The sequence below is a fragment of the Manis pentadactyla genome, chromosome 12 (genome assembly GCF_030020395.1).
Source record: "Manis pentadactyla isolate mManPen7 chromosome 12, mManPen7.hap1, whole genome shotgun sequence".
Classification (NCBI taxonomy): Eukaryota; Metazoa; Chordata; class Mammalia; order Pholidota; family Manidae; genus Manis; species Manis pentadactyla.
In genome coordinates this window covers 96,724,530-96,750,962 of record NC_080030.1, presented here as the reverse complement: position 1 = coordinate 96,750,962, position 26,433 = coordinate 96,724,530, and the positions used below count along the sequence as shown (strand labels likewise).

At 34.0% G+C, this 26,433-nt stretch overlaps 1 protein-coding gene across 7 annotated transcripts in view; it reads left to right on the top strand.

The window, feature by feature from the left end:
• Window positions 1-26,433, top strand: part of EPHA7 (EPH receptor A7) — a 160,613-nt gene that overhangs the window by 57,027 nt on the left and 77,153 nt on the right. For all 7 annotated transcript variants that reach the window (XM_036890415.2, XM_036890414.2, XM_036890413.2 and 4 more), the window contains exons 4-5: window positions 5,242-5,397; window positions 6,244-6,579. In XM_036890415.2, coding sequence (XP_036746310.1) covers window positions 5,242-5,397; window positions 6,244-6,579 — 492 coding nt within the window. The remainder of the gene's footprint in view (window positions 1-5,241; window positions 5,398-6,243; window positions 6,580-26,433) is intronic.

Sequence of the window (26,433 nt, the reverse complement as noted above, 5' to 3'; positions counted from 1 at the left end):
TCTGTGTTGTTTCCACTTTTTTTTGGCTATTATGAATAATTCTGCTATGAACATTTATGTCCAAGTTTTTGTGTCAGTGTATGTTTTCGTTTCTCTTGGTTCCATTTCATTTCATATATACCCAGGAGTAGAATTGCTGGATGACATGATAACTATGTTTAACCTTTTGAAGAACTGCCAGTTCTCAACAACAGTGTATGAGGATACTGATTTCTTCATTTTCTTACCAATGCTTGTTTTATGTCTCTTTTTGATTATAGCCATCCTATTATGTACAAGTGGTATTCATCGAAGTTTTGATTTGCATTTCTCTGTTGGCTAATAATATTGAGCATCTTTTTGTGTGTTTATTGGTCATTTGTATATCTTCCTTTGCCTATTTTTTGATTGGCTTATTGATGAATTCTGATTTCTTCATTTTTGTCCTTCTTAAATTTCCAATTTATTAGATTTCTCAATAGTATCTCACTTCACCTCCCTCATCAATTTTATGGTGGCAATATCGTACTATCATTCAGTCTTTAGAAACTTTGATAGTCTGACAAGAGACCTGAAACCTACAGGATGATGATTCTAACACTTGGGAAACTTAAAATATAAGCATGTTCAGGTCCTAAAAATGATTCCATTATTTTGATAGGGCCAAGACATTGTGTCTTTTCAAAGTATCCCTCGTGTGTAGTCATGGAGGGTAGCTGATTAAAATAGGGATTATCAGTGCCTGAAAGTCCAGGGTGGTGTCAAGTTTGAGATTAAAAGTGGAGTTTAAGATTCCCAAAAAACGAGCCCGTTAATGACCAGGGAATCTTTCTTGGCTGTAGAACAACTCTAGAAGTATGTAGCTGTTATGGGATAACCAGTTGGTGGAAGAGGGGCTTTAGAAATATAATCAGATAGGATATTCCCCACGCTTACCCAGAGTCACAAACCTAAAGAATCAGTGCAAGTCTGAGGATCTGCCCCCTCTTTCAGAAGGAAGAGATACTCCATTTCACTTAATTCGTTAGCCTAAGGAGTGGAAATTTGTCTGTGGCTTTTAGGGTGGCCTATAGGATTGTTAGAGAATGCAGAGTTGTTAAATCAGTGCCCAGATTGTTCTATAGACTGTCTCATGTCAGGATATACTTGAAGACCTGGCACTCCATTGCTTAAACACTTGACATTCATCTAAGACCGCTATGGAATATGCCATCGTTAGGAGAACTTAACTGAGAATCAGAATACAAGGCTTTAATATTAACCTTATATATTTAAATATCTCTGTGTTCACAAGTTTGTTGCGGTATTATTACTCTTAAGTAATTCATTTATAAATGAATTGCCTTTTGTGTCCTTTTTAAAATAATTTAAATCTCCAATACTATTTGAATCAATTTAGTTATAAAGGGATAATATATAGTTGAACTTAAATGCAATGACATTTATTTCATTGCAGTAGATAATATAGCAGTTCTGACAGTATATTTTAATATAATTTAGTGGGTATATTGCAGTAGATCATATTGTTACTGTATGCTAAACAGGTTACTCGTGCTTCCTAGATGTCCTTTTTCTTCTGTGGTTTTCTTTTTAAAGAATAGTCTAAGCAAAGCTTAGTGTATGAAATCTGACAAGCTTATGGTTTTTAGCTGTAGGACAATGGAATTAATGTTATTTTATTCATTAAGGCTTGAAGGACCGAAAAAAGTAAGTCAAAAGAATCAATGCCAGGCCTTTGTGCTAACACCAAAAAGTACTATTACTAAAATAATAGATAAAATATTATTTTTAAGAAAGTAACTAAATAGTGAAAACAAATGTTATACATATTCTCCATCTTCATCAATACAGTGAATGTTATTACCTTAAAACAATGTTCAGTTAAAAAAGCAAAAACTTTAAAAGGCAGGAAACTTAAATTGTTTCTTGTTGAAGCTAACCGTACCATATAGTGCACATACTATATTAGTTTGCTTTGAGTTCATGTGGGGCTGAACACATTAAGAAATAAAATGAATAGTTTAAAACAGCTCCTGCATAATTCCCAGGAAGTTATTCTTGCATACTTCATAGTCTTGCATAAAGGGAATTCATCTTTGAGGTTTCAGAGGACGTTTATCACCAAAATCTTTCTTTTTTGGAATACAAGCTGCATTTACAAGAAGCCGAAATCGCCATGATTTCCATGGAACCTTTTTGGTAGCAGTGGGGGAGTTCATTTGCAGTTTTTCCTTCTGTGATTGACTCACAGATAAGCCACTTCACCCCAGTTTCTCTCCCTGAGTATTTTACTCAATCTATTTCATATAGGTATGTCACCTAAAATCTTAATTTTAATAGCATCTGTTACTTCCTTCCCAAACTTTTAACCACCCTATTGCTCACTATTATCCTAAGATACACAGCTTATGTCTTCGCCTGTTCTTGGCTTTACTCTTAACACCGTAGCTCCAAAGACTTTGCACTTATTTTTAATAACTCTACATTAATAGTCTCCTTAGAGGTTAAGTGGAAACTGTCTTGCGACAATGCATTATTTTCAAAATTAACTGAACTGAAACAGAATATTACTTCAAAGAAAAAATGTTAAAGACTTTTATGACCACATTTTTCCAGTATTGCCTCTATCATTATCTATTGAATGATAGCCATACATGTACTCCATAATTTCACAGGCATCTTTGGTGCCAAAATTCATAGTGAAATTGAGAACACCTATTTAATATCTCTTTTGTAAGGCATGCTAGGATATTATTTCATAGTTTTCTAAATTAAAATAATATACTCCAATTAGTAAAAGGATATAACAAAAGACAATAGGGACCCATTGAAAGTTAATTTTTAGGGTTGCTAAAGCCTTGGATACATGCTGAATCAAAGCCAAACTCTGGATCATTCAGCAGTCAAGGCTGGTGAAATGGCATATGGTTGAGTATCAGTTGTCCTGTGTTCTCAATCCTGTTTTGACCAAGACAAACAGAATTATTTGAAGAACTCGGGTTACTTTTGCTTCAAATCTGTTTTTCCATCTGTTAAAGTGGTAACAGAATTTAATGTCATTTGAAAGTTGAGTTATAAGGATTTTAAATTTCTCCACATTAGGTACCATATATATTCTACAAATCATGTAAGTTGAGCAAGAAATGTACCTCCTTACTTGTGAGAAAAATGGGAATAAGTCTTTGCAATGGGAGAATGAGAATTCTGAGGGATTTCACTTGCTAATCTGTTGCCTGCTAATTCTGGAAGTTTTTACCTAGTAGATGTTAGATCATGTTACCAATGTGTTCCCCCACCTCCCTGTACCCTAACCTCTCCCTGAAAAATAGTCAATAAATTACATGTAATATCTTCAATGCTGTCAGCATACACCTCTTCTTTCTGTCACTCTGTCTCTTCTCTATCTTTTTCTTTTTTAATTTTCTGGGCCTTAATGTTATCAAGCCACAGTTTATGAGTAAAGCATTGCCTTCTTTATTTTTATGGATGCCATATCTGATCAGTGAATTACAGCTAATAATAGAGCAAAATACAGTGATTACTTAAAGGAATTTCTATCCTGAGGAGTCCTTGCTAAATCCTTCGTGCCACCAGTTAACCATTCTTTTATGTAGCAAGATTATATCTTTAGAAACATTTTAAAGTGTTACAGTTGTTACATTATTTTGTAATCAATCTTGTTTTCTCTGTGGCTTGGATTTGTAGTAATTGCTACTGAGAACAGGGTGAGGAAGCATTTCCCTCCTTTGCCTAGTATGTCAGTGAGTGCTGCCCTGTGTACGAATTGAGAAGCCAACTGATGGCAGGCTTCTGAGAATAGTTAGTGGGTCACATATTTACAAAAAAATGGTTGTAGTTCTGTTTACACGTCTATCACTTATCTATTGGACTGTAACACACGCTTAAATTAAATTTCTAAATTTCCCAAATCCCAATCTTGTTCATATAGAACAGGCTTATTATCTTGAAGTTCAAAAGATGATTTTGAGCTCTCAATTTTACCAGAATTATGCTTTAAATAGTCAGTATGTGAATAAAAGTAGAGAATGACTCAACTTCCTGGAGAATATACCATCTCTATGATATAGGCTTGTTTTTTCCATCCAAGAGTGAAAATGTGATAAAGTTCTTGAGTGATGCACAAGTTGAGAATATTAAATAAACTTAAATGCAATGAAGGTTGTAATCGCATTTATGTTAAATATTCACTGATCCTTTAAAATACATGCTGTATTAATTTCTATTAAATTTGAAGGTCACTAAAACAAATACATACTTGTTTAATTAATGTGAAGAGTTAACTGAATTTATTTAACATATTCAATATATAATACCATCAATTAGTAAAAAAAATGTTGAAATAATAATTTAACTGGGTAACTTTTGATTGAAGATCATTATAGAAAATGCCCAGTGATAGTAAATGGCTTGAGATTACTTCAGTTAATAACAAATAAGATCTAAGTGAGTAAGATTAACTGCACTAGGAGGTCTCTGTATATGCCTATTCATTGCTCAGGGCACTTCCTATATTAGTGTGTTTACTGTACCCTTAACCTCTCAGCAGAGAAGAAACAGGAATCATCTATTTACCGTTGGTGGCTTTCACCTTCCTAATGGTGGAATAGTTTTCTCCTGTTCATAGGATTTCATTTTAGTGACAGAGAAGTGCTCTTAGTGGAAACAGCATGCCTTATAACTTAAATTGGTTGAAGTTATATCTTGAAGTTGCCTGAAAATTTGTGGAAATGCACTTCTATCATTTTCAGGTGAAATTTTTTACATCATTTTTATCTCTAGTCAGGTAATTGAAGTTATTTTAATATTTTTCAGTGTGAACTGAATTAGCACACAAAAATTAATTTTCAGCTCTACCAGATTAAAGAAACAATTTTGAACTGTATTAATGCTGATCAACAAACAAGTTAATTGCACTGAAATCAAAGCCACCCTGAATTAAATATTCTTAGATTTTTGTCCAAGTAAATTATGCTTGTTTTCAGTTTGGGGCTCTATAGTTTTGACTGATACCAACTAGAGGTGCCAGTCTGCAACACCATTTGGTTTTTAGTATTGTGTATTAAAATGTAGTATTATATAAAATTGGTTTATTGGTATACACTGAAACAAAATTTTACCATGGAGAGCTTGTTTTTTTCATGAGTCTGGTTTCATAGTTTAGTGTCTGCTAAGTATAACTAAAATTCAAAAAGGGTCTATTTGCTCTCATATTCCTATTTTCACTTTCTTTTGCATACCCAGCCTGTGGCCGTGGGTTCTACAAATCTTCCTCTCAAGACCTTCAGTGCTCTCGCTGTCCAACTCACAGTTTTTCTGATAAAGAAGGCTCCTCAAGATGTGAATGTGAGGATGGGTATTATAGGGCTCCATCTGACCCACCGTATGTTGCGTGCACAAGTAAGTTTATAATAGTAAAGTAAGGAAGGACATTGAGAGACCTTCCACTTTTTGTACTGTTGTGACATCATTGAGGTAGGCATGAATTTGTGAATATATTCTTAATTATTACTAAATATTTTAACATATCCCATCAGCCAGTGTGGCCAAAGAGTAACTTGCAGTGAACAGATTCATCTTCAGTGTAGTTTTCATGTCTGCAATATCAAGATGCATTTTAATAATATTTTTCTCATGCATCTCATAGGAATCATGAATAAAATGTAAAAGTTATATGAGTCTTACCTGGGTATGAGATGTGATAAAAAAGTAATGGTTTCTGAATTAAAATTCCACCGCTAAGTAGAGCAAATCTCACATCTTGGTGCTTCAATTAATGAATGTTTGAGAGACCCAAATCCAAAGCCAATCCCAGACATTACTATAAATCATTCTCGAGCACATTAAGCATGAATAGATGTATTCTCTGCTACACAGTTTAAAGGGAAACTATTTTTAAACAACCGCATAACTGGTGTTTTAGGTGCATTAACTGTTCTCTTTTAATTGCTTGGAAGAAAAATAGCTAAAGATTGTGGCAAAAGTACAAAGGCAGTTGTTATCCTGTTTTCATTTTGACATATTAAATGGAAAATAAATAAAGCCTCTTGCCAAGTGAATTCAAGGAGGCTTATATATGGCTTCTCTAGGAAAGGTAATGAAATGTTTATGTGAAAGAAAGCATTTCAACTAGTTTTCTGTATGGTAATTGAGCCACTAGCTTAATGTCCCATGCCGATCCTTTCCTTCCTTTTATGGTTTGTTTTTTTCTGTTTTTGTTTATTTGTTTATTTTTGGTTCCCAAAGGGCCTCCATCCGCACCACAGAACCTCATTTTCAACATCAACCAAACCACAGTAAGTTTGGAGTGGAGTCCTCCTGCGGACAATGGGGGAAGAAACGATGTGACCTACAGAATATTGTGTAAACGGTGCAGTTGGGAGCAGGGTGAATGTGTTCCCTGTGGGAGTAACATTGGATACATGCCCCAGCAGACTGGATTAGAGGATAACTATGTCACTGTCATGGACCTGCTAGCCCACGCTAATTATACTTTTGAAGTTGAAGCCGTAAATGGAGTTTCTGACTTAAGCCGATCCCAGAGGCTCTTTGCGGCTGTCAGTATCACCACTGGCCAAGCAGGTATGTTTTTCCATTCATCTTCACTGAATGAATAATGTGACTACATAAGTGCAGTGTCTCGCTTGAATATTTGGTTAACTTGACTACAGAGAACTCGGTTCCTCCAGCTTGTTGATTATTCACACCTTTAACTTTTCCTTGTTATTTCTCCTGTTGCCTGTTAAGCCATTACTAGACTCATTAACATCTCCTCCAGAGATCTGGCAAGGAGAAATAAAAGGGGATAAATTGTAGACCAGTTAAGATTGCTCTGAGACAAGCAACTTCGCTAAAATATCTGCAGGAGGAGAGTGAAAATAAGTGGACAAAATGATATGTAGGCTATTGCTTTGCTTTTTAACCCTTCTGTGTGGTAGGTGCTCATGATCAAAATCTATGTGATAACTAAGAATGATGACAGAGTTGGCTGTATTGTTTCACGTAATGTTAACTAATTTTTTACAACATAGAATATAATATTGGTAATTTATCACAAGTCTGCATTAAAATTTGCATGGGGGACTGTTAAGTTTTTCAACAGATTTGTGGTCATATTAGCATCCATAATATTGGAATAAAGACTTGGGAGATCACATGAGGATTTCAAAAGAAATTAATTGAGAAATATAATAAACATGATTATTGTGAACTTGTAGCTTAGTCTAAAAGCAGTTTCACTTAGTATCTTACTGGCATTCGAAATGCCCCACTCATGGTAAATATGCATTGGAAAATACATATTGGGAAGGAAGTTTCAGAAACTGGAGATTAATTAACCTTCAGAAAAATCTTATTACTGAGGCAGTTTCAGAAATTGACAGCTTTCTGTACCTTTTGAAACAATTTACGCTGAAGGAAGATGGATGCTATCTAACAGATGTAGCGGATTCAGCATCCTTAACAAAATTGGACTCGCATTCGAGTACTGAGTTGCATGAGCATAATAATAAGCTCATAACAAGATCTTCTTGAACTTTGGCTGGCTGTCAGAAACCAGTATTATCCCAAGTTTCTGGATATGGATTAACCTACTCTTCATTTATGTGCCAATTTTAACAAAATGTTACCTGTTTATATCTTTAGGATGGAAACTGTGCATAGATTAATTTAATTTCTTAATTTAATTGTTTTTAATTAAAACAATTTAATTTAATTTAATTGTTTCATTTTGATGTTTATTTAAATGGCCATTTCAAATCATATCTCCCATGTAAAAGCAAAAGTCTGGATATAAAACAACAAAGAAACTTTTAAAGAAAAATTGGACATAAGAAATAACTAATTTAACCGGTATTTTGATTGTTTTATTTTATTTACCCATATCTTTCTGGCGTCTATTTTAACATGCTGTTGTCAGTAGATATTTTCTCGCGTTGCTTTATACTGAAACTTGTCAGTATAACTTTGCAGCAAGTTTGGTTTGAAACATTTTAGGTTCATGATTGTGAGACTAGAACTATCTTTGCAACCATAAATAGAAACACTAAGGTCTACTGAGCTAGAATAACTGCTTTATTCCTGCTAATATCACATATAAGAAAGGACAATTTTATTTATTTATTAATACAAACCAATGTTGTTGAATTGATACCGCAAATAGAATTTGCCAAGTAGACTACTTGGGGATCTGTTTTCTTGCTCTTTAAATGTCTGTTTGGTTTTTCAAGTTAATACTATGCAGAGGTCCCCAATTTTCCATAAATTCTTAAACCAAATAGCTCACAATAATTAGGTAGTATGGCTTTGGGCATTGATTGTCCTCTGGATAAGAGAAAAGTAGGTTTGTATGTTTTGGGCAAGGAGGCAATTTAAATGTGAAAAAAATTGGATTGTGAAGGATATACATCACTCTGCGAATATACTAAAAGATATTGAATTGTGTACTTAAAAAGAGCAAACTTTATTCTATGTAAATTATACCTCAATAAAACTATTACAATTTTTCAAAAGAATACATATAATAAAGTTAAAAACAAACAAGGCTTGTCCTTTATGTTAAAAACTTAATTCACAATTGCCTAGTTTCCACTACATCTCAAATGCTAAAAACCCGGGAATTTACAATTAGCTCTTTTCTCCTTTAAAAAAGAAATGTACTCAAGTCAGGCAGCAAGCTTTAGTAATTTTTAAAGTTTACATTTCTTCTTTAACAGAAGAAATTTAGAATATGTTTATTCTGTTGAATTTGTATGCTCACTCCTCTCACCTCTCTCCCATCACCAATATTTTTGCTTTTTCTGAAGAGGGAATGATTTGTAACTTTGTCGGTGTTGGTGATGATCTGTGGATACCTGCAGTGATCCTTGAAATTCTCATTCTCTATTAAGCAGGAAGCATCACCTCCCACAGTTTTTGCTGCAATCATTTAATAATGAATTTAATTCCATATCTCTGGTCACTTGTCTCCTTCGCCAGCAATCCACTGATGCCTAGTATGAAAGATTTATGAAGAGCATCTGCATGTGTCTGTGCAAGAATAAAGAGTAAGGATGGAAAATAATCAGCCAGTGTTTGAAAGGCAGTACGTGTGCTTTGCGGTTCCTTTCCTATTAAGCTTGCAGTCTGGAGCTAAAGATCCCCCACACCAGTGTTCGTGGAAATGGAAGTACAGTGAGGACCCCTTGTCTTTGGCTCAGGGTTGGGGTAGGATTATTGGTGTCAAAAGACCTGTGCTCCAGCCATTGCTCTGCCGCTTACGAGATATGTGTGCTTGGGTGGGTCACTAAAGTTCTACATGAATAAAATGGGAATAAAATAATATCTACTTTCCTATACTATCCTGTTAAATGAGACTATGTTAGAGAAAACTTTAAAACTCTTTATTGTCCTAAAAATGTTATTACAGAGAGTAGCACGTAAAATGAATACTGATTACTCCTCTTTTTACGAAACTCTGTGAACATGTCAAGGCAGAACACATTAAAATCTTTATCTATTGCATTATAGAGGGGAAATAATGGAGGACTCAGAATGGGTAATAATGCATTATAGCATCGGAGGAGGGAGAAATTGATTTTGGCCTGTATAAAATGTGACTATTATCTAGTCACAAGTTATCTTAAGACTGAGGTTCTTGTTTAAACCATAATTAGCTTTAAGATAAGTAAGAGACGCATAATGTGATTCTCATACTTAGATAAGTTTTGTATTTACTTACCAGGAACATATAATTTATACAAGCTGGCTGAAATACATTATTTTTGTTGCTTATTATGTGGGTAGGAATGATATTGACCTACTAAGGTTGAAGTTACACGGATCAAAATTAAGTACATTGGAGATATTTAGAAAATATATAAATGAATGGGAAGGCATATGCATTTGATTTATGGCATTATGATCCTCATTCTTCCTTACATTGGAAGGCTTTCTTACTCAAATCTGGTCTAATTAATAACAATAAATGGTAATGAGCTTACTATTTAATGCTACTTTTAAAATATTAACTCAGCCAATGTACTGAATAGTGTGTATTAAGCATTCTGGGGGAAGCTGAGGATAGGAAGGAAGGTAAAGAATGGAGGTTGTACTGTAGCAGATACATATTTAGTTACACAACTGATGATAGAGCACTTGGCTATAATGTGATGCACACTGTAGAACAACATTACAAAATATAGAAACCCCAAAGAAGGAATGATCCATTCTATCTGGAGAGAAAAGGGAAGCCCTCACAGAAACAGAGGCCAGCTAATCTACAACTTCCGAATAGATATGGTTTGCTAGGAGGACAAGTAAGCCATATCTTAGGCCCTCAAGAGGACCTCCTTATTAAAACATTGTAATTGCCAAACCGTTCCTTCCACGAACCGAGTGCATTAACACAGAAAATGGTCTGCAGAAGTATGGAAGATAATAAAGACAGGTCACCCTAAAAGTACCGTCTCTTTTCTGTATTACCTCCATTCACTCTGGATTCATTTAAACAATTAGACAAATCTTAACTTTGCTAGGAAAAAGACAATACAACATTATAATATGTGGTCTTTCCCCCAAATAGAATTGAGGGACTTAGCAATTAATTACTCTTTAGCTCAGTGATTATATTACATTAATCTGTGTCTTTAACATCTACCACAGTTCTTTCTGTTTACTAGGTGTGTAGCAAATGTGCAACTAGTCATACACAAAAACTAAATGATTTTACAAAAGCGAAAACATGGATACAAGAATAGAAAAGGCATAGGATTTGATACGTGATGACATAATGACTTAATTTTGGACAAGTTACCTCCTCTCTTTCAAATTGAATTATCTCCTGAATTGTTTCATGCTGCTTGACTCCTCATATTATAAAAATTGAGCTTTTAGCATGATGCCAGTGTATTTATCAGAATAAAAAGAATGTCTCATAGTATAACAAGTATGAGAATAGAAGTCATAATAAGAATTACTAGTTATTGAACACTTAACTGTGTTCCTAATTTTTTTTTATTAATATCTACATGCAAAGAGTGTCAAAGTTGAGTCACTTCGGATTCATGCAATCCTTCTGAGTAATGGAGAAATTTCGGACAGAAGACCCCTAAGAGCCCTTCTTATGTCCAGAATTAAATGGACAAAGTCTTAGTACAACATAAACTGCACACTGTGCCAGCACTGTTGATTGTAAGTTATTGATTGCTGAATAATATGTGTATAGATACTGTAATTTTTAATGGGATTGAAGACTCTTAGAATGCCCTAGAAAGCACTGGGACGGAATGAATGCTGAAAAGTATAACCTTTTAAAAGAGGATATAATTTCCCAAAGTTGGGCTCCCCAGGAAGCAGACACTTGGATGCAGGGCGGTGTACAGGAGTTGTATTAGGGCATGCACTTGAGATTGGCACCACTGGCACCAGAAGCAAGGGGCGCCAGGCTGAGCAGAGGAGAAGCTGAGCTCTGATGCGGTCTCCTCCGCATCCTCAGCCAGCTCTGCAGGGAGCTCTTCAAGTGTAAGTCACTGTCAGCTTGCCTGGAGTTGAAGAGTGATTGGCAGACTTTCATACTTCTTTGTTGTGCAGACATCGGCTTCACGCTTCCGTTGGAAGGAGCCAGGTGTCATTTTTTCAGACAAGGAAATTCTGAAGTGGGGCAGGGAACTGAGGTCTGCTTTGTAGCAGCTGTCTCAGCAGCTGGGCAAATAAGTTCTTCAGTCCTTCACCAAGGGGATTGTAGGCAGTCCGTCGCAGCATCCGTTACAGGTAGTTGAATCTTGCAGAAGAGTAAGAGCGGCAAAGTTCAGAGCATGTCTAGAGAATAGTGATATGAGCTGGATGCATAAAGATTTGTGGAAAGGACTGACGGGAGACTTATTTTTAGGATAACGGACTTTTCTGATAAGCCGATGGGGGATGGTACAATGGGGTGTACCTGGATGTTTTTGAATAGGTAGATGGCATAACTGACCCTGGTTCAAGTTCTAAACTTTCGTGTACCTTCCACAGAACATTTGATGTATTATATATAGTAGTTTGATAAAAAATTATCCATCTTAACCTTGATTCCTGTGAAAAAAAGTATGCCAAAGACATATTCTGAAAATATGAGAAAGTGTCAGCAAATCTGCTATTAGGGTGAGGAGACATTTTAAATTCCTACATGGGTGTCTTATAGAATCTTTCTCAAAAAACACTATTTTCTTTCACTTACCAACAATTTTGTTGTACCAAAAGCCATTTCCTGTATTTGTCAGAAATCTCTTCACTCACATTTATTAATGTGACTCAATTGGGACTGTTTTTCTCATAAATTAACTCAGATTCATCTCTTTCCAATGATTTAAAATGATAGGTCATCAAGTAATGTGTCTTCTAAGCAAAATAACTTAATTCCATTTAAGTTTGTGTATCTTGATATTTCTTAAGAATTTGTAAGCTTGATTTATATTTTAAGGGAACATGATGTTAAAATATATTTTCTTGTTTGAGAGCATTTGCTATCTGTATTGAGTAATATTAAGTGCAGTAGTCTCTGTAAAGTAAAGCAAGATATAAATGCAAAACAACAAGAACAAAAACAGAAACATTTTGTAGAAATCGTTTTGATGTTAAAACATGCATATACATACTTAAGCAGCAGACAAAATCAACTGCAGGAGATATCTTTAAGAGTAAGCTATTAACATATCTATTTCTGTTGTGTTTCTAGTTCTATAAACCTAATATATCTGCAAGGCAGAGCAGGATTCAGTCATGCTAATTTATGCCACAGGGCATGACATTTTAGAAATTTATGTATGTGTATATATAGCTTTGCTTAACAGCTAAGAGTTTCAGACTGTGTTGGTGAAATTTACTTCTTTAATGTTTTAGTATTTTTATGGCACCATTTATTTAAAAATATATGTGTAGATACATTTACAGGTTTTCTTCAGTGGCTATCACTAACTAAAACATATAGAAAGAGGAAGACTTTTGGATACTATTTTAATAAAATTTTTACTGTGGGAAATGTTGGCATGGGATGATGTTTAAAACAATTTTTAATAAAATCTTATCTAAATAAAATTTAATAAAAAATATTTAATAATAAAATTTTTATTATGGGAAATGTTGTCAAACCATGTTGACATTAATACTGACAACTAGAACTTACCAAATACTTAGCATTGGATAATCACTTTATTTGTAAAGATCCATATGCCTGCAGAGCATGTTCACATCCCAAAATTACAGTCGCACTTTAGGATAAATTATATGTTTTTGTGATATGGTCTTATAGTAAATGTCTGTAGGTAAGCAAGCATTTTCTTATAGCATTTTCATATATTATCTGTAAAATTCTTTTTTGTTAGACTTCACCATGCTAGCAAACAGTAACATCTTTGGTCCTATTTTCTAGCCTCTGTAACATATTGGGCCCAGGGTACATGCGTAGCACATTTGTTGAATTAAATACATAAATTATTTTTGTATTGCAGTGTTAAAGGAGACTTTCTAAGATTATCAAGATTCATACATGAAGGGTTACTTTAATTCAAATTTGATATAATTTTAGATAAATTAGACAATGAATATAGAAGAGCGATTTTAAGTATAAAATGTGATTTACTCTAAAAACTATAGCTATGTTTAAAATTTTAAAATGTGTTTCAGCCATACTTTGATATTTAAGAAGAGATTTAGAACAAAAGCTCAAAGTAATCTTACTACAAAATATTAAGATACAAATTTTTAATTTTGAAAACTTTACAATTCTTCATATTTAGGAAACATGCTAAATACAGAATTTTCTTATATGACATTGAATATAGTAGAAGAAGGAACTGAAACCAAGATTTGAGATCTTTTTTTGCTAGTGCTTAGGAGTACTATTTTAGGTACATGACACCAGCTATTCATAACTTATTTTAACATTTTCTTCCTTTTTGTAGTTTGTGACTACATAGGACCATAGTACATAGGTATTATATAATCTTTCTCAGTTAAAATATATGTAGGGAAATGCTTCTAAGCAAACTATGTTTTTCATCCCCACACCTTAATCTTCATCCCACCTTTGTGTTCTCCAGTCCCAGTATCTTTGTGAGTTGTCAAATCCAGCCTTTGCTGATTTTATAAATGTATGCAATGAACTATTTATGCTTATGTTGGGGTAAGGGTGACAAGTTGATCTGTAGGCTGTTGAATGGAAGGACTCTTTGTAGACATTTGAAAGAAACCTAGTATAAGCTGTTTAAGTAGCTTCTCGTATTTTCAGTTTAATACATTTTAACCTTTTCTTAAGTTCTTTGATCTCAGAATTTTGTGGATTTCAGCTATTTTGTAGATGCTTCTTAAGTATCTTGGAAGACATATTTAATTTGTGCAAGAACTCAGTTATAATACTGTTATGGACTGAATTGTGTCCTTCCCTAATTTCATATGGGAAGCCGTAAATGCTCCTCCCCCCACCATGTGATTGCATTTGAGATAGGCCCTACAGGAAGTATTTAAGATTAAATGAGTTCAAAATGTTGAGGCCCTAATCACATAAGATTAGTGTCCTTATAAGAATAGACTCTAGAGAGCTTGCTCTCTTTCTATATGCATTCATCAGGGCAAGGCTGTGTGAGTGCACAGCAAGAAGGTGGCCATCTACAAGCCGGTAAGGGAGACCCCATCAGATCTGAACCCCGTCAGACCTTGATGTGGGATTTCCAGCTTCCGGAACTGTGAAGACACAAGTCTATAGTATTTTGTTATAGCGGCCTGAGCAGACTAATCAAATACCCATCTCTGAGATAATTTAGTTCCATCTTATTATTTCGAAAGAAAGTGTTTTCCATGTGCATGAGGATAGCTAAGGCATACACACTTTTGTGCAAGGGGCAAGGACTGGGAGTTACAGAAATTTTATGCATTCCTATAATTTCTCCCCCTCAAAAAAAACATTACACTTATTTAGTGCAATGCATTAGAAAGTGCCCGAAAGACCAGTAATAGTATTTAGCTTTTGATACCAAAGACAGTTGTTTTTAAAGGAGCCGATTCATTATCTCATAAATTACATTAATTATAGAAAGTGCTACATTGGTGCTAGCAGAATGCTCAATACAAAATAAGTTATGAGTTTTGTCTCTGAATTTTCAAGCTTGAGCAAGTTTGTCATATTCTTGGCAATTTTAAACTAGCAATTTCTACATGATTAAGAAGTGAGTGCTATTTCAGGATTTCTAGTGAAAAAGTTTTTACAACTCCATATTTTGGGGATTTAAATTTGTAACTTGTTAAATTTAAGCTTCCTCTAAATAGGCTTTTCAAAAAATATATTACTGCCCATTAGGATCGTTATCCTGGAATAGTCCATAATGATGCAATTATGTAAAGTAATTCTTATTATATGCATTGCTCTTAATTGAAGATCCTTCATTTTGCCATTGTCACTTTATCAGGTGGAGATTGTAACAAATTGAAATGGCATCCACTAAAATATTATTTATAAAGAAATAGCCACTTTACTTTTAAAGTCAAGAAGTTTGTTCAAATGAGATAGAGAAAAATCTGTATTAACTGAAATGCTAAAACTAGACCACCTGCTCTATACAGAAAAAAATACAAAAATACAAAAAGCAAGGGAGAGAAAATACAAAAAGCAAGTTAACAGTAGGGACTTAAGTAAAATAAGCAACATTCTTTTCAGGGTACAGACCTGGCTCAATATATATTGACTTCAGTCTCTTGTTCCGAAAAGTTTGAAACTTTATTCTTGCCATTTTCAGTATGTGAATACTAAACCTTTACCTTATATTTTTAGTCACATTTCCTTTACCTTTAAAAAATTATGTAAACAAAGAGCAGAAAACCATGAGGCTATTTCAGCAAACTATATCCAATGTAGTTGAATTGCTACACTAAGATTATCAATTTAATGCATTTGTAAAAGATTTTCAATACAAACTGAATCAAGAAGTGAATTTTTGGTTTATCCTTAGTTGACCAGAACTAGTTATGTGATACAGTGGGTGCTGTTTCATACTACAAAAAGGTTTGGATCTAAAAGTTACTTGCTTAGTTCTTGCAGAGCAAACTATCATAACCATTTCTCTGAAGTGTTATTAAAGGAATAGCATTGTGAAGACAGACATGGTTTCAGGAAAAATTCATTTTAAAGTGAGAAATCAATAAGCTGCATTTCAGAGAATGAAAAGCCAATGGATGGTGATTTCATACATTATTCATATATAGACGAGTGCACATAATGTGAATTGGCAATGATGATGATGATGATAAAAATTTGATGAAACTAATATAATGTTGTATGTCAATTATACCCCACTTAAAAAAAAACTTGGACCCATAAATTTGAAGTACATATTTTGCTTTCCCTCCATCCCATTTCCCTGCAGTCTGTTACACTCAACCATTCATAACATTTTATGCCCAGAGAAGCCGAGGGACAGAGCTTTAAGAAAGGTAGGAGATAAACTGACAAGCATTTAGTTGTTGTTCTGTTTTTGGTACCAGTGTGAAGAGAGAGTAAATGTTGATTATTTTATTCCTTGCTTCGTTGGTGATGAATTGAAGCAAATTTGATTCAGACAAGCAATCTGGTGGAATGATGCAGAGCCATCCACATAAACATCTGTACTGACCAACCAGTGCAGTAAATTAGAACTACAAGGAAAAGACATTGATCCAATAGGATCATTAAGAGTTTTAACCAACTGATCTAAGTAGTAAGGTAAAGGAGAAAACACCAGCAAGTTCTTGCTTTTCAGATCTGTCAATTACTACTGCAGAAGCCTGATTGCTGCTTGTCTCAATTCCAACTGTCTTTATAACTTCAGTTACTTTTATACTATTATAAGCAAGAAACAAGGATCAGGTAAGAGGTAAAAACCCAGGAAAAATTATCCAAATTTCCTGCACTCTATTTACAAAGAGGTCATTCACAAAGGGAGAGGTAATTGCTGCAACCCAACAAAATTAATCAGGGAGAAGGCAGAGTGGATGATGTATGTTCTGTGACAAAGTACAGAGCAGAGATGTACATGCAGTCCTGTAGCTGCTTGCCTTAGACACAAGGACTGGAGAAGGAGAACTGTGAAAAACAATTAGAATAGCTTTGATGCACACAGTTCTTAATTATCCATAGCATGTTGACATCAAGTATTCAGTGTACACATTTTTAATAATATTTGATCACTTTAGTGTGTAGAAAGATGCAGATCATTGTCTGAGCACAGTATTCATAATGTCAATCATATATGATAATAAATGCAAAGATACCAGTTAAGCCAGATCACTTGTATGGTTTATTCAAATCTTGCAAATCCTTTTAAACACAGCAGCCTTAGCCCCTGTTACATCAGGTTATGCCATATGTGATCTGATGTATGTATGTATGCAGACATGTATACAGGCAGTTATAGCTATAACTACTTTTTATCCTCATATATTTTATGAGCACATATACATTCCTAAGAGAATGAACCTTAGTGTAGTGGTAGAGGTTAAATATTATAGACTTGGAATCATGAACCTGTAGACAGCAAGTTAATTAATAGCCTTTCTTTGGGAAGAGGTGTTGTGATAATTTACCTTTGAAAGGGAAGTTTTGAAAACCTTGACAGGAGCTGCAGGATAACAGAACAACATTATGAAGCCAGAGGAATAGCCAGGCCAAGCAGATAGGAGCGCTGTCACATAGTAACTGAAGGGAGGGAAATTTCCTGAGTCAGTTGGTCATAGAATCAAATGTCACAGGAGGTCAATAGAATGAAGACAAAACAAAGCCCATTGAATTTGACAATTTTGAGCTGTGAGAAACAATTTTGATAGACAACTTGGAGTAGAAAATGCCATAATCATATTTGTCATGGTTGAAAACAAAGCCTAGCTCTGTGGCATCTGTGGTGTAAATGCTCACTGTTGGCTGAATTGAATTGTAATAGATTACTTTTTATGCTGATTTCATACAACATTTATCAGACTGGTAAAGACTTTAAGATAGATTATAAGTCTGAATTTTGTTTGAAAAAAAATACTGCCTTTGTTCTTTCCGAATACATTACCATAACCTTGTTTTCTCCTTGTTCTGACATCTCATCCTATTTTTGTGCATCCCTGACATCACAAGAACCCAAATTTAGCCTCACATAAATTTCATTGTTGAGAACCTGATAATCTCAGAAACAGAGGTCATAAAAGGAAAGATGTTAATTCTATAAAGATAAACCATGCATTTATGACACTGCCTCCTTTAGCATGTTTATCATTGTTAATATGAAAGATTACTATAAAATCAAATGATTGGTTATGCACATAGCATAAAGACTGTTACTATATATAGTAAGCATACTATATATATAGTTACTATCTATGTTATGCTTTTATTTTCATATTTCTTTCTCTTCCTAGTTCCATTTCTTTCTCACAGACATTTGAAATCATGCCCTTTATCATGTGCTCACCTTTAAAACACTAGGAGAACCACCTCCAAAAAGTTTGGAACCTTATTCTTGCCATTTTCAGTATGTTAATACTAAGCCTTTACCTTATATTTTAATCACATTTCTTTTATCTTTAAAAAATTACGCAAACAAACAGCAGAAAACCATGAGGCCATTTCAGCAAACTTGAGATATTAATATGGTTTGTAAGTCACTTCTGGTGCGCCTGCTGTTAACAAATCCTGGTGTTATGTTTGAAAAGCTACTAACTGACCTCTTTTGGACTGCTGTCTGACTACTTTGATGTTTCATTATTTTCTTCAATCTAGGGATGAAATGGATGAATGGATCTTAATTATAGTGTCCTGGTAACTCTTTTTTTTCAGACCATTTTTCTGGACAAGCATCAGCTAATCTGACAGATCATGAACAATTTACTTTATAGTTGTTTGGTTGGGGTTAAGTTACTAACTGGAACCTGCAGGGAAAATAAGAGCAGCGTCTCCTGATAAAATGCACTGGGTGTTTTTCATGCCTGTTTACAATTTTAGTCAGTAACCTTTAGGAATGGAGAACTATAAACATAATTTTCTGACATAGATTTTTATATGCTTACCTATAGCACTTCAAACACAAACAGGACCAATGTATCAAATTTATATACCTAAAATGTTATGAAGGCTTTGCTTATAAAATTTCTCACTTCAAGTCTTCACCATGTGGAAAGAGCTGCTATGTAAAGTTTATTTTCATTTAAAACTATTTTGGAAATATGGCTTTATTAAAATTATATTAGAACATTTGTAGTGAACTTTTAAATTGCCTATAGGTCATGGTGCAAAAAAAGGTTTTTATTATTTTGATTGTCTTTTAATTTGAAAGATTTTTATGTGATATTGGGATGGATGGATTGTTGAGGGGAATTTGAACTCAGATTTTGTCTTTTTTCAAGTTCATATAAAACATAAAGGGGACATTTTTGGAAAAGTTATGTAATTTCTTGGGGACTTATAATAGTATATAAATATATTATTTCTTAAATATTTCCACAGAACAACAGTATTTCAACTTCTATGCATTTGTTTCTGACAGTGATTGTACTTTTTTTGTGAATTCCGTATTCCACTAACTAGATGACATGATCTCCCCATTCAGCATTTGTTTGTTCTTGCAGACAAAAAAACTGTTACGCATTTTCTTTATACAGGTCTGTAAAAGCAAGTTGTGTTCATTCGTTAGAACAAGCAAGTGAGTAACATATAAAGCCATATTTTCCAATAACCATCATTTAATTGGACATTTTGTTTCATCTGTCTTCTCTTAGGTGTATAATAAACATTTCTAAAAGAACTCAACATAGAAATTAGATTTAGTATCCTTCTGGGTAACTGAAATTACTCCACTGTTGTTATAAAACACTATTTTTTTTTGTCCTTAGACTGTAAATACATGTATTGACACTAAAGAATTAACAACACATCCAGGAAGACTTTATTTAATAATGATGATGTAAAATACTTCTTATGCCATCCAATACATCTAATTTATAACTCTGTTTGATTACCCCAGCATGCCTTTCATCTGTAAGAATTGTGCCCTGGGGACTAGTCAACTTATTAATTCATCACTTGTTCTTTTATGGATGCAATCCCTGTTATAGAAGAAACATAGAGTGTTACTCTCTGCGGAAAGCTGCCGGCCAACTGGTTCCAGTCTAGCTGACCTTTTGTTTGTCACTATGATCCTAGTGGTTTTTCTATTGGCTTCTGTTTCTAATAGGTTACATTACAATCTAAGTTTTTGTCTTATGGTTCATGAGGAGGATAGGATAGCAAAGGTGAATTCCACACCTGCAATTACAGAGTTTTATAAAGAGGAAAGACCTGCTTCAGGTTAACCTGTAGGCTTTTTTAAAATGCCTTTTGATTTATCTGTCACCTGATCCATCAGCAATGAATAATTTTCATGGAAGGTGCACTTTAATTACATTCCCATTTGACTTGCATTATCAAGCCCTATCTAGGTAATTAATCTCACCAAGTATCCAATTTCGGCCTTTATTGCTGGCAAGCAGGCCTCCTGAATTATGTGTGCTTGAATGGGTCTTGGGTCTTTTTAACCAGGCAGACCCTGAAAGAGATCTGGGGCCTTCCAAATTCTGGAACTGTATCTTGAAAGTGGCTTCTTTCTTAAATATTGTGATTAAATTATATGTGACATCAGGAGTACACTTCCATATCCAGTGAAGCCTACAGATTATCGTAATCATAAACACCTTCACTTCTGGGTGTAGATAATCTGCATGTCATTTTGTATGTGGGGGATATGCTAATTGTTAACTGTAGCTAACATCTATATCTATCTGCTGATAGGAATTTGCCACAGTTACCACCTAAATTTAAGCATGTTCCTCTAGTTCAGGATTTAAGGTTTGCGTGAATCGGTTAAAAGATGGTTAGATTACAATTAGGAATCACAATTACCCTGCCTTATACCCAGTCGTATATTTTCTACAATTTTCTTTATTCTGAATTAACAGATAATTCACCTTGTGTGTTTTCCCTATCTTCTGATTTAATGATTTTCATTCCTTAATTACTTACCAGTTAATGCCAGCATTCAATGATCTTACCAACTTAATTTATACACATACACTTATAGAATTCTGAAATACATCATTTGCCTTTCTGTTATCATCTTATTTTATAATCTAGTGCAAAAAGGGCATTAAGCGCTTCATGATTTTATGATTTGGGGATTGTGTTAATAGTACAGTGTTCTACGTCTCCACTCTAAAGACATTTGAGAATACTTTGGAAGCTGCTTGAGAATCAAATTAAAATACGGTATAAATAGATGAGCTGTCTGTTTGAAAGTGATCTAAATACCTGACAATATTTTAAACCATACATTGCCTTATTAGCAGAAGAGAAGGCAGTCTCAGCTTTAGTAAACTAAATAGGTTATAATGTTTATACAGTAAAATATTTTGGAAAGTTTGGACTGATGATTCTGGGAAAAGAAGGAGTACTTTTCCAGCTTCTCCCATCACCCCTAACAGTTAACTGCATAAATCTCTGCCTCTAGCCCTTAGCTTTCTCACAAACTCTGTCTTGGATCTCCACGAGGCTATAGGTTATGGTTGAATTTATAAGTTTTCTACTATCAAACCAAACTCTACACAGCTAAATTTAACTTAACTTTTTAGAAATATCTTAATGTGCAACTTTAATATGTAAATTTGACCCATTGTTTTTTATGCAAATAATTGAATACTTCTTAATGTAATATACGTTAAGAATGGATTCCTAAAACATTTAACATCATTTTGTGAAAAGATCATAGTATTTAGTTTCAACTATTTGTTTCAAGTATTAGTTTCCCTTGTCATTTAGATATGAATCTTCAGTTTAATTGCAAGAATATACAGAAACATTTTACTACCCATAATATTTCTAGAATGAAGATGCAATAATTTGATGTAATACTATTTCAATTAGACATGCTTTTACAAGCTACAAGATAGCTTAACTCAGAATTTAAATTGACCAGGAATATTCATTACTAAATAGTTCACTTGTTGTGAGTTCCTCAGTAAAGTACGCACACACACACATATGTATACCTACTTGCACACCCAGATATGTATATATCATGCTGAATGAATATGTTTGAGTTTATGTTAGACATTTTTAATTAGCATATACTGCTCCTAATAATTAGGAATATAGTATCTCTTAAACAGATATATTTCCTGTTAAATATGAATTTTTTCACCTGTTGATACATTAGTATTCTTTTTTGACATTTCTGAATCATGAGAGTTTCTGTTTTTAAGTAATTGTTATTGTTTCCTGTAACACCAATTTCAATTATAACAAATATAACTAATGTTTATAGATAAAATTGAGGCTTAAATGAGAGAGGCTATTTGTATAGCAACATATAGTGAATCAGTAGGGTCTAGTTTAATATTTAGAAATGGTTTATTAACCAGAAAATTTCACCTGAGTCGTTTTGCTTTTGTTCTATATGTCCTTACATGTAGATCTTCTCTAATGTATTGACTTGCCAAAAATATGTGTTGCTTAGTCTGTTTACATAGTCAATAAATTTATTGAGCTAAGCAGATTACTTACCTATATCAAAGAAAATCAGTTTCTCTATAATAGTGCATGTAGAGAAAGATAGACTTAACACATCAGGCAAGTTGGATTTAGGACACTGGATTTAGAATCAGAATGTTTGAATCTAGGTCAAACAAATTGCTTTTTCCCTTCTTATTTTTTATTGAAATGTAATAGATATACAATATTGGTTTAGGTATACTTGATAGTGATTCAACAATTATATACATTACTAAATGCTCACCATGGTAAGTGTAGTTACCATCTGTACCATACAGATGGTATGTAGTACCATACAAAGAAATTACAGTATTGTGAAGTATATTCCCTATGCTGTGATTCCATCTTTGGGTTTAATTTATTTTATAATTGAAAGCTTGTAGTTCTTTATCCCCTTCACCTCTTTCACCCATGTCCCTATCCCACCTCGCATAAGGCAACCACCACTCTGTTGTGTTAATGAGTCTGTTTCTATTTTGTCTGTATTGTGTGTTCATTTTTGTTTGTTTATTTTTTTAGATTCCACATATAAGTGAAACATGGTGTTTGTCTGTCTTTGTCTGACTTATTTCTCATTTAGCATGATACACTCTAGGGCGATCATGTCATTGCAAATCTTTTTATGGCTGAGTAGTATTCCATCATGTATACATACACATCTTTATCCATTCATTTATTGATGGACGCTTAGATTGCTTCCATAGCTTGGCTATTATAAATAATGCTGTGATAAACATAGGAGTATATACATCTTTTCAGACTAGTGATTTTGTTTCCTTCCAGTAAATACCCAGAGGTAAAATTACTGGATCCTGTGGTATTTCTATTTTCAATTTTTTGAGAAACATCCAGTTTTTGACAGTGCTTGCACCTATTTGCATTTCCCATCAGCAGTAGACAAGAGTTTCCTTTTCTCCACGTCTTTGCTGATACCTGTTATTGGTTTTTGGTATTAGCTATTCTGACTGGCGTGAGGTGATATCTCTTTGTGGTTTTGGTTTGCAGTTCCCTGATGATTAATGATGTTGAGCATCTTTTCATGTGTCTGTTGATCATCTATATGTCTTCTTTGGAAAAAAATATCTCTTTAGGTCAAGTGGCTTTTGACTTTGGGCAATTAATTCAATCTCAATATCTTACTCGTTAATCTCATTTTACTTACAGCTATCCATGAAAAAGTGTTTTATAAAATGAAAACACTCTTCGGTTGTCAGTTGGTGGCATTGATATGCTAGAACAGGATTTTGAACAGCTGTGCTATAACTATGACAAACTACTCTCTTGGAAAAATTAGCAAATAGTGCTGGTCATAATACATATTAATGTTGTTCTTTCTCAGAATAGGTAGCCCTCTGAGTGACCAGTACCATAAAAGTAAAGAAACATCTAATAATCTGTTTCTAGACAAAACCAACATAATTCAGAGAATTCTAGGAATTGGTAAGAGGTGTATTAGACATAGTTTATTTCTTAAAATGAACTTTTAATTCTTAAGAATTCAATAAATTAAAAACTATTTTTATTGCCACTTTTCATATTATTATACTTTTAGGAAATAATATTAAGGATCAATGTTATACTTTCTCCCCTTTTTCTTGAAAAATTAGGTAGTGTGAAAATATGTTGGCATCTTATGGTACTATATGTGAATAAAAATGTATTATATAAAATTTAATATGTGTTTAATCTAACATAAAATTGAATTCTCTAGATACGTAGATAGATATTATAACTATACATAATTTTCATTACTGCTGTATCAGAATACCGGTTTCTTCCATTATTGCACTCGATTTAAATTGTATTTTAAGGGAAAGGTGAAGTTGGAAAAGAATGATTTTATAGAAACAAATTAGAAAGATTCTAATGAGCCACAATCTTTAAATTTTAAAAAGATACTCTAATATCCATTTCTGTTAAATAATAAGAGAATAAAAGATGACCTAATTTCTTTTGTTATTACTTAATACTCAGATACAGTTGATAACTTGAGAAAATTTTAAACATTTGGTAACATCTGCATTTAAAATTTAAGCTCACTTATGGCAAACTGGGAGTAGGAGAAATATGATTCATTTAAATATCAACATGGAGAAAAAGTTGAATTTTAATTTTTAGATGTGGCGTAGGGTCTTAAGCAGATGATTCCCCTTTGTAACCATATGAACTCAGTATGTACCTTAGAAAATTGTTCTCTTATTTATTGTATTTGACTGGTTTCTACTTTTCCATTGGTTCTCTGTTGGTTAGGAAATGAGCTCTTGAACACATATTCTTACACAAACACCCACTTAGATTACTTCAAACTTTTGAAAAAAATAAGAATTAGGAAGCCAAAATATGTGAAATAGGAGAAAAAATATAAGATCAAAGAGGGACAAGGACATGATTTTGCACATGCATTCTAGTTTTGGATGAAATAATATGTGATGGCCATTCCAGAGCCACCTTCACCTCAGCGAGTGGTTTGCTTCTTGCGTTTCTACCCTCAGAGGCGGTTGATGGGGACGTCTGTCGATAGGACGGTGTTCTTGGGCCTCCAGTCCTAGACTTGAATGCTGTGTGGCAAGCATGGCATCTCTTTCTTTCCATTCCTTTGCCTGTCGTTCCCTCTTCCTCCTTCCCTCCTCCTCTCCTTCTCTCTGCTCTTCATTTCTTTTCTTTCTCCTCTTTTCTTTCTTTATCTCCCTCCCTCCACCCCCATGCTTCTCCTGTCTTCTGCCTTCCCCCTTGTTTTGGTGATGAGAAGCTTGGCATGGGGAAAAGCATGCTGCACTATGAAGCCACTATTCTAAGGTCACAAGAGTCACATAAGTGTTGAACAAAGAACAGGTTGTTCCCTGAGAATCCATTTCTTTGCCTCCAGGACGCTGCCTGCTTTTTCCCTCTTGTGATATTTACTTCTCTTCCTGAGACACCTCCGACCGGAGAGCTGCAGGTTTGAGATCAGTGGTGAGATTAACAGCAGACTTGTCTGTAATACTGTGTTTGATATGGAAAAATATTGGACTATCTTATTTTCCTGCAAGCTTTCAATGAGAGAAATCTCTCAGTTCCTACTGAACGCATTTACACAAATCTGCATGACTATTCTTAAACAGTAGTTGTTTAAGGAGACCCTTTGAAAACAGATTTTCTCTCCTTCAGATATTTAAAAATTCTCTTAAATAAAAAGCAACACAATGCCCAAACTGATATTATATTGGTAAAACTGATATCGCTTTTTTCTCGGGGTAGAATTGGTCAAAGAACGACTACCCTCTGAAAAGGAGGTCTCATTTTCAATCTGTATTCCAAAGAATAAAAATAGTCTTTTGTTACAGCCTTATTCAACCAGTGTGTAAATACATTCACTTACTATGAGATCTTGTGATTCTGACCTTTTGAAAATGGTGTGCGGTCACTGGAACCTTGTTTTTGATCACTGGTAATCTCTGACATTATTAAAGCAGCCTTATCCTGAGGATCTTTCTCTAGTGTTCTGGGTCAGCCTCCCATGGGAGAGAAGTGAGGTTTTGAGTTGTGGATTTGAAAACAAAGCAGTGATACACTCTTGTATTGTTGAAGGTGCTTTCTGTGAAGATTCTCACTTTGGGAATGTGCCTTCAGCCAAACACAGTAAACAACACCGTAGGTCATTGTTAATTGTTCACACTTCACTCATGCCTTTTCCCTAACCACAACCAACCCCCACTTCTGTAGAAATCAAACAAAAGAACAGATTGACTGATATAAAGCACCTTTGTTTTTCCTTTCTTTTCTACAGTGTCTTTTAAAGGGTATCCAATTTTTGTCACTCTAAATACCCTTTCAGTTTATGGTAAAATTGTTAAATTGGAAGAAGGATGCCATTCAAAGCAAGAGGTTACTCTTGGCTGCTTGAGCTACTG